At 38.1% G+C, this 13,741-nt stretch overlaps 1 protein-coding gene across 1 annotated transcript in view; it reads right to left on the bottom strand.

The window, feature by feature from the left end:
- CPS1 (carbamoyl-phosphate synthase 1) overlaps nt 1-13,741 on the bottom strand; it is a 129,049-nt gene that overhangs the window by 12,924 nt on the left and 102,384 nt on the right. The window contains 6 exon segments of the mRNA XM_005672159.3: nt 1,432-1,506; nt 4,411-4,581; nt 6,231-6,320; nt 7,913-8,020; nt 10,730-10,807; nt 12,582-12,657. Coding sequence (XP_005672216.2) covers nt 1,432-1,506; nt 4,411-4,581; nt 6,231-6,320; nt 7,913-8,020; nt 10,730-10,807; nt 12,582-12,657 — 598 coding nt within the window.

Genomic DNA, 13,741 nt, shown 5'->3' with positions numbered 1-13,741 from the left:
TGTTTTCAAGTTAAGTTTTCTCACCTATTAAATTAACAGAAGCAGAAAAGAAGCTAAGAGAAAGCAGTCATCAGTACAAATACAAACAAGATAGCCATTTATTCTTCACTGCTGCCCTTCCTGTCTCACTTGGCCTCTCATCACAGAGCTTGCTTGTCACCAGGCAACCATCTAAAACATCTCATATTTGTTACAATTAAGTATTTTCCCCTTTCAGGTTTTCCTCAATACAAGAGGAAACAATGATGCCTCCCTGTCAGATGTTGCCACTCCCCTTGCACTGATGAGAATCTGAAGGTTGTATCTGGTAAGTCTGTCAAGCCCCAGCAGGTGATTCATAAAATGTCCTGACACTGACATGGAGGGAACTCTCTGCAATCTGACAGCTCTCTACAAGCAACACACTTCACCTTCTTAAAGAAACTGTCTGCTGACAGTCCCCAACACAAGTGAAGAGGGACATCCAGTGGCCAGTCCCATTATAGTTTTTAGATAATCCCCAGGAGGTTAAAGTTGCTTTGAAAGTGCCTCTGGGAATTGGCCTGTATGTGTAGATTCCACAATATTTTGGCTCCATTTTCTTTCTAATGCTGTGCATTCATTCTATACACTGCCAGTAAAAACTCAATGATCTAATTTCATAGTAGCAAGGCAAATGGGGTGGGGTCGAGGGGACAGAGGTACAGTTATAAAGGGATCTGAGAACTTTAATATAAAAAGAAAGACCAGGAAGATATTTACTTAGATGTCTAGAGAAATATCTGAAAGATATTTCTACTATGATCTAATTTCATAGTAGCAAGGCAAATGGGGTGGGGTCAAGGGGACAGAGGTACAGTTATAAAGAGATCTGAGAACTTTAATATAAAAAGAAAGACCAGGAAAATATTTACTTAGATGTCTAGAGAAATATCTGAAAGATGTTCTTAATGTATGATGTGGAAATGGATGACAAACACCCCCCTTAATAGTCATACGCTGAAATAGATGTGAGACTTTAGACTCTGGTCTACAAAGGTCAAAGACACTTCCTTAATTCAAAATTCCTTTTCTTTTTGTTCTTTTTATGGCCTCACGTGCAGCATATGGAAGTTCCCCAGGCTAGAGGCTGAATCAGAGCCGTAGCTGCAGCCTACACCACAGCCAAGGCAACACCGGATCTGAGCCACATCTGCAAGCTATACTGCAGTTTGTGGCAACGTCAGAACCTTAACCCACTGAGCAAGGCCAGTGACTGAACCCACACCTTCACAGAGACAATGTTGGGTCCTTAACCACTGAACTCCCTTAATTCAAAATTCTTAAGTTCTTTCAGACTGATAGCAAAAGAAGTGCTCCTTACTACTTACTTACTTTACCGTGTTCAGATTATAAAACCATAGATTTCAGAGCAGATTTAATGAAACTGTACATGGGTTATTAACTAGTTACCTCTCCAGTGGATGCCATCTCACATCGCAGGATGGGGTCAGCATCTCTCAACCGGGGCCAAGAAAACATTGGCGCCTGTGAAAAACAACAGGTAGGAAAAAATGCGTGAGAGAAAAGTATAAATGGAATAAGGGAGGATAAGTATATTTAGTGAATCATCTCTCAGAGGATTCATTTAGGCTATGGTAGACATGTTAAAAAAATTCTTTGGTCCAAGCATCTGACTTGAAAAATAGCTTTAAACCTCTGTTCCAGGAATTTCTTGAACTCTTGGCCAAAAACTTGGGTTAAATAATCACAAATTACTTCTGTAAATAGGGCCCCAGTGACCAGTCTAGTCCAGGGCTTCTAATCTGGCCTACACATTCTTATTGGAGTGATTTCAAACAAAGTCTACTGGGCATTGGCCTCCCCAAACACAGAGTTCAAACACTTTTTTTTTTTCTTGGTGGGCTTTTGAAACATTCCTCTTCTTTTTCAGATCATTTGGACTTGCAACAATCCACCTTGCCAGAAATGTCTGTCTGCAAGCTGACTTCGGAGACATTAAACTGTTGTTGACACCTTTTCACAAGCTTTGAAAAACATACTGCTTGCAAACACTTTCGCCCAGAACCTTCTATGAACTAGAACATAGATAGGAGTGTTTCCTTTTCATTTCTTTTTATCAAGGCAATTCAATAAGAACCAAATGCTTGTTTCTTGCATATATCCATTTATCTAGTCTAAACTACTCCTTTGATTCTGGCACCCTTCAGAATCATCATGGGAATTCTAGTTTGGGGCCCTGTAACTGGGTCATCTTAGTTAAGTTATTCTATATTGTTGTCCTCCAGCCTCTCGCTATCTCATCTGTTGATATCCACTCACCTCACTGGGACTATATTAAGATTGACCAGGAATAAGAAATTTGACAAAATAGTCAAGATTCATGAACAAAGATAACTAGGAAAGAAGTAAGCTGGAAAATACAGTGCATTTTTAAAAATTCATATCTCTCCATCGGTATTGTTTCATACATGTGTGTATGCATGTATGTGTAATATTCTTGTGTCTAACAATAAACATGAATCTGAAATTCATATATAGAATCTCCAGTGGAAGGGGGGGGGAATGTCTACTTGGTCTCAAATGAAAAGGCCTACATATATATATGCCCACTGAAGCTTTAACAATTTATGTTGTGTCAGAGCCTCGAGGAATAAAATGTCCCCCTCCGCCAATGTAAGAAGTAGTATTCCACACACTATAAAATCCAAGGCATCCTAAATTATTAACTTAAATAAGATTAATAAGAAGTTCTTGAGTTATACTTTCAACTTAAAGCTTCCACTGTAAAAGTCAAAATTGAGTCAGCTGTTAAGAGTTATGGTTGAGGTCACTAGTACATATAGGAATGGAAATCTTTTAAAGGCATCCGAAATATGTAAATACCACATAAATATATTACATGATATAAATTAATTTCATTGGTGTGCTTTATCTAAAAAAATGACGTATATTTATATAATATCTCATTAACCCTCATACCATCCAGATAGGTAGTTAAAGATCATGATTATAAATCTGTTCATGGACATACTGAGGCAGCTAGAAAAGCACAATGGATTTATTATTAAGTTTTTATTAGAAATATGCATATATACAGGAGTATCTCGCCTTATTATGTTTTGCTTTATTGAACATCACAAATTTTTTTTTTTTTTTTTTTTTTTACAAATTGAAGGTTTACGGCAACCCTAGGTCAAGCAAGTCTATCAGCTCCTCTTTTCCAACATTTACTCACTTCATGTCTCTGTGTTATGTTTTGGTAATCCTTACGATATTTCAAGCTTTTTCATTATTATTATATTTTTTATGGTGATCTGTGGTCGGTGATCATTGATGTAACTATTGCGAAAAGATTATGACTGGAGTTCCCATCATGGCTCAGCAGAAACGAGTCTAACTAGCATCCATGAGGACACAGGTTTGGTCCCTGGCCTTGCTCAGTGGGTTAAGGATCTGGCGTTGCCCTGAGCTGTGGTGTAGGTTACAGATGCAGCTCAGATCTTGTGTTTCTGTGGCCGTGATGTAGGCTGGCAGCTACAGCTCTGATTTGGCCCCTAGCCTAGGAACCTCCATATGCTGTGGGTGTGGCCCTAAAAAGACCAAAAAAAAAAAGATTATGACTCACTGAAGGCTCAGATGATGCTTAGTATTTTTTTTAGCAATAAAGTATTTTTTAATTAATGTATACACATTGTTTCTTTAGACATAATACATATTTAACAAACTAAAGTATTGTATAAATATAACTTTTATGTGCACTGGGGAGCCAAAAAAATCATGTGACTCATTTTACTGAGATATTTGTCTGAAACTCAACCCACAATATCTCCAAGGCATGCCTGTATTTGAAATTAGTGAACAAACCTTAAATTTTCCTGGTCATTCTTCATAAAGATGCCATCAATTTTATCACCCTTACAGCACTGTAAAAAGCAACTACTGTCTCAACTTTTCAAGAGAAGTTGTGGAAAAACTGTGCCAATGAAGAAAATAGGAACTAGCGAAGGTGGCCAAGGCAGTAATAATTTAACCAACACTACAGGGTAACCCTTTTACAAGATTCATTTATTCCTGAAGTCTCAGCACAATTAAAACCTTATCCTAAGAAAATACATCCAGAATTTCTGTTTACCAGCTAAACTGGCACTATTATGCATCAGCGTCATAAATAAAGTTTATAATTCACTCAGATAGTTGGTTTTGAAGTTATGTAATTCTAAATATTTTTTTTTATTTTTGAAATTCACAGGCATACACATAAAGTTGCCTGAAGAACAACTGCATTGCATTATTCAAAGCAAATGTCATAAAGCCCCAGCCCAGCACTTGAGTTAGAAGGTTCATTATGTATGATTATTTTGATGAAAAATCATTCCCTTAATTTCTTTGGAACTTAAAAAATGACTAAAAGTTTTTTGAAAATGTTACCTTAATTGCAACATAGTCAGCAGGAATTATGGGATGCTCCAGTGTTGGAAGGGGTTTTTCATCAATGTTCTCTCCAATCATCACCTTGGTGGCCACATCAATGAAGTCTACCCCAAGTGTCTTGGAAACAAAGGGGAAGGACCGAGAAGCTCTCAGGTTACACTCAATTACCTGGAGAGATAAAATTCAAAAGAAGAGAGAGAATGGTGAGAGCCAACGACAAAAATGTTAACTGTGCTCCCTGCCACTTGGGTTCCAGCTGTATTGGCTGGGACCAGCTCTTTTTCTAGTCTCTTCCTTTCTCCCCACCACTTGGTTTTTGCTAACTGGTTTCCTTGAAACCAGTATCTTTGAATTCTGACTTTTCCCACCCCATTTCCACAATTCCATCCCACACACTGCTGACAGATTTGTTAATGCCACGTCCCTACTGGAAAGCCTTCAGTGGATTTCTAATTCCAGATCCTACTGGAAAGCCTTCAGTGGATTTCTATGACATTAGATTATAGTCTAGTCCTTGAAAGGCTTCCTTCTATCTTCCCTTCTCAGAATACCCGTCTATGTTATCTTGTACCACTTGCCTGGTCCCAGGCTTTCTTTCTATGTTTACCATCATCATTTCCCTAGAAAAATGATCCTGCTAAAGTGAACTAGTCACTATCCCCTAAAATATGCCAAATTTTCTCATAGATGTGGTATGTGTACTGTCCTCTCTATCTTCCTTTACTTGTCAAAATCCCAGCTATTCTTTAAGTCCCAGCTCAAATTATAAAATCTTCTTTGAAATCTTTTATGATTCACCCCAAACCAGATATGACACTCAAAAACATGTTCATGCACATATGTATACACGCACACACACACACACACACAAACACACACGATACACTTTCTCTGTTCTGTGCCTCCAGTACCATTTTATTTGTACATTCCTGCTAGCAATTATTATATTCTAACTTCTAGTTATCTATAAACTTATCTTTTCCCATTCCTCATTAAACTGCAGATTTTTGAGAGCAGAGACTGTGCTCTATACATCTTTGTGGCCACCTTATAACTTCACATAGTAGGTGAGGAGTCAGTACTGGTTACCGATTGGTTACATTAAATAGGCTAAATTGGAGTTCCTGTTACAGCTTAATGGAAACGAATCTGACTGGTATCCATGAAGATACAAGTTCAAGCTCTGGCCCCGCTCATTAAGGATCTGGCTTTGCCATGAGCTGTGGTGTAGGTTGCAGATGTGGCTTGGATCTGGCATTGCTGTGGCTGTGGCATAGGCCAGCAGCTGTAGCTCCAATTAACCCCTACCCTGGAAACCTCCACATGTAGCCATAAAAAGCAAAACAAAAAAACAAAAAAACCCACAAAACCTAAGTTAATTAAGACTAACCTCAAAGAGTAAACACTTCAAAAAAAAAAAAAATTGGTAAATGGTATCCAAAACAGCTTTCTTCTCTGAGAAAGAAAGCAAAACTTCAGTGCATGTAATTTATGACTATTCAACAATAATCTCAACAAATTACTTTCTGAGAGTCACTGTGTCCATCTATACTGTTCTGTAGATGGCAGGCAGTGATCTTCTTTCCAGTGGATCAGAGCTTTATAAAACTGAGTGATATATCAGTGCCACCAAGAGCCAGTGCCTTCAGACAAGGCAGGCATTATATGCTGTGCAACATCCCAGACAAAGACACAATCAGCTGCAGGGGTCTCAGCTGCTCTGTGGCTGTGCTCACAGAGAAGATCACCACAGGGACAGAAACCCACATGACCCAACACAGCAGTGATGACCTCTCAATCACCTCAGCATTTCTTACCAGGACATCATTTCCTTTGACAAGAAACTGGACGTTGAATGGGCCAGAGATGGCAAAAGCCTTTGCAATCTTTCGGGTAGCATCCTTCACCTAGGTCAAAAGGACAGTGAAACAGTGCTAAAGAACATTCCTTTCTTTAAAAACAAACAATAAAGGTACAGCACCTTAAATTTATATTTCTTTAATTTCTCTCTACAGAGAGCTACATCTTCACTAATAATAAAATAGTAATAGTAAGCTTCTATTAACAAAATAATACTGGCACTAAATGTACTAAATATTCACAGCAGAAAAAAGAACAATAATAGGATAGGATTATTTCATAGGATTATCTTTCTGCCAAATGCCTCTATATACCTACAATTATATATTCTGATTTTATTTTGAGGGCTAAATGTTATCCTTTCATTCTAGTTGCTTCAGCATCAAAAATTGCAGCCCAAACTCGTATCAGTCAAATGACCTATTTGCTGAGAAGTGCAGGCCCTGAAATTGCATGGTACTGCCAAAAGACCGGGGAGGTTTTCTTGATGTGCTTTTCTTTTGTCCTAGACTCCAAAAGGTAGATATTATGGTCAGAAGGAAACATGATTCCTTGCAGAGAGGCTGTGCATGTCTCATATAGAAATTCCCAAAAGAATTCATGCAAAGAGAGGGTCCTGACTACTGGAATCAAGAGCTCCTCCTTCACTACTTACAAAAGTGGTTCGGCAACTTAATCAGTTACTAAGGAAGTAGAGTCCATGGCACATTGAGCTCCAAGAGATTTGGAAAAAATCTGAATTCTTGAGGTCATTTAAGCTGATTTGAAAAACTGAAGCACATTTGAAATCTCAGGATGTTGTTCATTTATGCTGCTGGTGTTATAAAGCTATCCCACTACCTTCACATTCTAGAAAAAGGTAAAAACTTCAGAATCCAGTCCGATATACAAACAGCCAGACAGGCCTGCCTAGATTTTGATGGCAGGATATTGGAAAGTCTCATGAAAAAAGCTAAGCCTAACCTCATATACCTGAAGACTAAAGGAACATGCCCATGAGCTATTTAAGATGATGCACTCTAAGATGACACTTAGCAGTGCAGAGTACTGAGGGAGAGTCATCATTTCTGGAAAGGTGTTTAAAGCAGTGGTTCCACAAGAAGGATTGAAAGAGACACATTATAAAGTGCTGTTTGAGCTGAGGGTTAAAAGCAGACAGTAAATGCATCAGTTCCAGAAGATTTTCACATGACTGCTGTACACCTGTTTCTAACTGAGAACTATCACTTTAGATGTTGCTCACCCGTAAGTGGCTCAAACATTAGACTCGTCTGCAGCAATAGTTATCCAAATGTGGTCCTCAGACCAGCAGCAATAGCATCCTATGAGGACTTGTTGAGAATGCAAATTCTGGGGAAATTCTACAGAATCATAAACTGGGAACAAAGTCCAGCAACCCATATTTAAGCAAGTTCCCCTGATGATTACAGGTGATGCTGTAGAGACCCACTGCACTAGCATACAACCATGGGCTCTAAAGGGCAGTGAATGAAACTGTCATCTTTAAAATACCCAGATAAGAGCAAGTAAGTTCTCCTCATAATTAAATTTTACCTGGTAATACCCTACATTGCTACCTAGTTAAAAATGTTCTTAATCTTTGTGTTTCCCCCTTCCACTTTTATTTATAAATGATGACCTTTTCAATGGCTCCTTGACTGATGGTCTGTGTGGGCAGCATCAGAGTAGCATCTCCAGAGTGGACACCTGCATCTTCGACGTGTTCAGAGATGGCATGGGAGATGACCTGGCCAAAAGAAGATTTGAAAAAGAGATGTCAGCACCCACTTCAATGAAGTTACTATCTGGCCCATCCCCTTGACCCTAACAGATGCCTTGAGCATTGACCAATTTCTTTTCTAAGTCCCTGATGAAAGACCTATAGAAAGAGCTGTGTATGTTGCCTCACCAAAGCTCCCTGTGTGGTGACAGACTGCTCAAGGGACAGCTGAGAGGGTATGAGAACTTATCTCCCTCTTCTTGACTGAAATAGCTATAAAGAATAGGAAAAGAAGACAACTAATCCAACTCCTAACGACTCTTATGAATGGATAAAAAACTAAAGCATTGGAGATATCTTTATCTTTTTCTTTCAGGTTAAGTTTTAGACACTGGAAAAGATGGGGGAGGTGAATATCTAGCTGGATAAAAGTCAAAACTTAGGTGGACCAGAAAGAAAATGTAAGATCTAAAGATCAAGGGATCTTTAAATTGAAATTTAAGAAAGGAGGAAAGCAAGAGAAAATATTCTTCTCCTTTTTTAGAGGTAAGAAAACCAAGGCAATTTAAGAATAAATAACGGGGAGTTCCTATCATGGCTCAGCAGAAGTGAATCTGACTAGCATCCAAGAGGACACAGGTTCGATCCCTGGTCTCGCTCAGTGGGTCAGCAATCCGGCATTGCCATGAACTATGGTGTTCGTCTCAGACACAGCTCGGATCCAGTGTTGTATGGCTGTGGCATAGGCTGGAGCTATAGCTCTGATTTGACCCCTAGTCCAGGAACTTATATATGCTGCAGGTGTGGACCTGAAAAAAAAAAAAAAAAAAAAAAAAAAAAAAGAATAAATAACCAAATAACCGAAGTACATGTGACTTGACTACTCTGTGACCAAGTCAGGATTTTGAACTCTTACCTGTCAGATTGCAAAGTTTATGGTCTCAGTCACTATAACCTGAATGTTAATAGTATGTGCGTCTTTGAGAGATTGGCAGAGAATAATTGGACGTAAAATACTTAAATAAATTACAGAGAAGATTTGTTTATCAGATTTTTAGATGACATAAAGCAGAGTAATATTGAGTCTCAGTTACTTATGAGTTCTGTGACCTGGGCAAGGTACTTTATCTGCTTAGCCTTGGCTTCTGATAAGATAGGAATAACAACGGTATCTGCCTCATAGAATGTGTATAAAGATAAAACATATACAGAGTCTGGCATGATATTTAGTGCAGAGTAAGCACTCAATTTTTTTTAATACTGTCTCAAAATGGGGATGCAATAGTCCCACTGAGCTCTGAAAAAAACTGTAATATGTCTGAACATATGTCCTTTTTTGACTGTTTAAAAATTATGTGAATAACCTGGAACATTTCCAAAAGAAGGAGTCTAGGTTGATAAGCAATGGTTGATGTCTAAGAGAAGCTGAGGGCAAGTGCATAGTGTAGCAAATTGGAACCAAATCAAGCCAACAGTGTTACTTTATCACAACAATATGTGAAAAAAAACCCACAGATGCCTATAGGCCGGTCTTACATTCTCCACTTCCACATTGGTATGATCATATTCCTCTTACTTTATACCTGTCTCAACTACGTAAAATGTTGAAAACGGGGAAATATTTAACCTGCTCCATAACTCTGGAGGCTGGGAGGCCAGGGATGTCTATTCTAGAGAAGGAGACCTTGGTTCAAGAGAATGAATATTTCAGATGTTCAAGTAAAAGCAAAAACAAAAGCAAAAATATATATACTGTATTTTTACGCTCTGTATAAACAAAAGAGTTAAACAGAAAACAAAGGACCATTTTCCATGGATGCTGTGAAGAGAATTTTCATCCTGAAGGGGTGTGGGGTTGAAATAAATTATTTCTAAGGGTGTTCAGACTCTAGATTATATAATTCCATGGTAAGAAATTATTACTATATATATATATATATATATATTTTTTAATGACTCTACTTTAACCTGTTAATCTGGAAGACAAAAACAAATAAAAAAAAAAGATTTAACATGTTCAATAGAGTGCAAAGTAGAGGATGAAGGCCAACTTTTAACTTTTTTTAAAGCAAACAAAATGCCATAAACTCGCTAAAATATAATTACCTATATTCTGAAATAAATCATAAATGCCTTATTAGTACAATTTGAAAACTAAAGGAAAGCATTCTTTATATTTTCATTTCTCCCTGAGGTTGGAGGCATTCATTGTATTTGCGATACAAGATGTGATATGGGAAGCCAATTTTATGTTATTATCCTTATCCATCCTACTCTGTTTAGTTTTGCCTTTATTAACCTAATAAAAAGTGGGAGGATGGAAAACCAAGAGAGAAGAAAAACCAAGGATTCAATTAGGAACTTCAGAAAGAAAAGTACTGGATGTTTTTATAATATCCATTGAAACATAAAAGGAAACACACTGACAAAAGAAAATGAGAGAGAAAATCTATTCAAAAAGAATGAGTACAGGATGATAATTAATCCTGAATATCATCAAAGAGAAATTCTAACAGCATAAAATGCAGAAGATATGAAACCCATGACACATAACTAAATTGTCATTGAATTTGAACATTTTTTTGACTGAGCAAATTGTCCACTACTATTAGAGACCTGTTTTGTAGAAATCATGAACCCTAATCTGTGTTATGGTTTCAAAATTGCAAAAAATAAAATAAAATAAACATTTGATGGGAAGGCAGGGATGGGGGAGATGGGAGACAAAGCTCTTACTCTTCCATCTTTGCCAACAGCATCCATTTCCACTTCACGGGCTCCCTCAATAAATTTCGTCAGCACTACTGGGTGTTCCTGTCACAGATGAAAACAGAGCGGCAGAAACTTTAGTGAATTTGTACATATAGGGTAAAGTAAACTGTGTATCTGAAGTCAATACCAGGGCAACAATTTAAAAAATGCAAAACATACTACACAAACTCATTATCCAATTTTGGGTGTTTGTTTGTTGGTTTGTTTGTTTGTTTTGGAAGAACAAGTTCATTTTCTGACTACAATGAGGAGGAGGAAATATTTCTCCAACTTTGGGTCCTCAGTGAATTGAACCTTCAAATACAGTTTTGTAGGTGAGTTAGAGAAAAGAGGTGGCTGAGGAGAGGACAGAATGAGGTTCCTTTTCTGTCTCCAGAGTTACAAATACCTCTCTATTTTATTCATAATTATATATCAGTGTGATACGAATGGGTACATAAACAGATGAATGATTAATGGGGGCTAGTTTTACTCTAGAGTCACTGAACTGAGAATCCCAGATTCTCTTGTGGTTTGAGGAAGAGACTTGAACTAGAAAGACTCCATTAGGACATCTCTATTATAAAATGTTGGTCCTGGAAGGGTTCTATCCATATGCAAGAAAAAATGCTTTTAAAATATTCTACCAAGCAGAGGCCCTGTGAGATCCAGTGTCACAGACAGAGAACACCTGCCTCTTCATTCTCATGAGACCAGCTGGACCTAGCTGCTGGTTTCTGAGAAGGGGACAGTGGCAGGACTCCTGGCAGGAAGGGAGGGCAGTCAGTGTCTCACTCCAGAGCCCATGAACCAAAACTGGCCCATTGGAGAAATTCCTTCCTCGGCTCTGACTTTCACACAAAGGTGAACTCAAAAGCCACCTGGTTTTTTTTATACTCTGTCTCTTCTCATTCTTTATCCTTCTCCATTCTCTTCACTGACCAAGTATCCTTCAGGGAACAACACCCACGCAGAAAGGCGGCCCAGCTTCCCATGTGCAGGAACAATCCACACTCTTTATTCCTCTTTGAAATGCCTCTGATTTCACTCTTCAGCTTCCTCCAAACTCCACTTGCTTAACATCAAACTCTCCTCTATGAGTTGTGCTTTCTTTCTCTCTTTCCTTTTCTTTAGCCCCCACCTAGCTTTTGAAAGCTTTTTAAAAGAAAACGTTACTTTTATCCTCTACAGTACAAGGTCTGCAGATCAATAACCCCACTGGGTAAATCTTAAATGGAACACACCAAGGTAATGCTGAAGGAGAAAGTAAAAGCTTGGGGCAGTAGAGGAAGGTGCTTGAGTGGCCCAAAATTATAAACACTTTTATTAACTTACAAATGGAATGTAGCAAAATGGAAAAAAAAAAAAATCAATAGGTGAGTGAAGGGATTTACTACGAAAGTGGCAGTGTTGACGAAAGGAAAGAAAGTCTCTCCAGGTGTTAGAATTAAAAATCAGGGAAGCCTTCACTACTTCATAATTAAAATGGCTAGGTTGTCCTTGAGGTTGGGAATCCCAGGGATAGGATCTAACTATCCCTAGCATCTAACTCATAAGCAAACAAGGATGCTTATCCAGCCTTGCTCCTGGAGGCTAAAATTACACAAGTCTCTATTCTGACCACATATGGTCCTGATCTTTCTCTTCCACTAATCCTAAGGATCCAAATACAATCCAATGCATTTGTGTTTTCTCATTTCTATATTTAGGAGGATAGAAGGTAGAAGCAAAGCAGAAAACCCTCGTAACAACGCCCTGTGCAAAGAAAAACAACATATAAAATGAGGTAGCAATTAACAAAAGAGGTAAAAATCACCAGAAGGAAATTAGACACTACCTGAGAGACTCTGGTGGCCTCCTCTAGGAACTTTTTCATCTCATCCTCGGAGAATACCACATTCATGGCAGACCCACTGGGCAAGGAGAGGGGATGAAAAGAGGTCAGTTTCTTTGACCACTTCAGAAGCAAAGTGTGCTAGACTTGATTGCTTTTCAGAATAGTTACAGGCAACCTCTAGTTTCAGTCCAGGCTAAATGTGTCTTTTTCCACATTGAGACTTTAGGTAATCAACAAGACAACCAAAGTAAAAAGTCCCCCACGCTGGGGACGAGGAAGTGGAATGAGACCTGTGATGATATCTAAAGAGAAGCATGGGAGCTCTTAGAGATGTCACATCCCCAAAGTTCATCCTTCCTAATTTATTGTTTTAACTCTCTTCTGTTTCCAGGTAACACTGAAACCTTAACAGGATTCGTCCTAGGACCTAATTACTCTAACTTGTATCTTCAGAGTTCATTATGCTATCTAAGCAGGTATGCTATCTAAGCAGGTCATTCAACCATCTCAACTGGGTTACAAAAGAGGCAATTTTCTCTTCTAGTAACCTTTGCAAATATAATGTACAGTGTCTGATTGAAATGTGTCTGACTCTGTCCTTTCAAATTCTTGAGGAAGAATGCTATCTGAAATCAATTTACTCTGAACTTTGGCATCTCCAGAGTGGGAGGGAGGGGGGAGAAGGAAAACTAAGTGGAAGGGAAGAAATAAGGAAAATAACATTATTTTCTAGTTCCTTTTAAAAAGTAGCATTTTCTTTACCTTTTCTACTCTACTGCAAATTTTCTGCATAAAGAACTTTCAATTTCTTCATCTGTTTAAGACAGAAAGGCTAAAGCAATAAAAACACTGATAGTTCAGAGTAAAGGAAACTGAAACAGATGCTGATTGTAATAACAAGAGGAAGCTCAGTAGTCAAAGCTTCTTTCAGCCATCCTCCCTTAAATGTCTGTGTTGTTTAAATTAACTCCCATTAGTATTTCAGAGACATAGTATTATCAGACTGTGGTTTCCACAAAATGTCATTTAATAAAAAGGAAAGTTTTCCACCTCATTTGAAATTTTTCATTATTTTAAAGGATCCCATCTCAAATTCCATTTACACTTGCAAATTGTGTACAGCAAATTATGTCTCTCTTATTATCCCCTGTTTAGTATAG

This window comes from Sus scrofa, chromosome 15, assembly GCF_000003025.6.
Source record: "Sus scrofa isolate TJ Tabasco breed Duroc chromosome 15, Sscrofa11.1, whole genome shotgun sequence".
Taxonomy (NCBI): Eukaryota; Metazoa; Chordata; class Mammalia; order Artiodactyla; family Suidae; genus Sus; species Sus scrofa.
The sequence above is the reverse complement of the archived record's forward strand: the minus strand, read 5'-3'. Positions and strand labels throughout refer to the sequence as shown.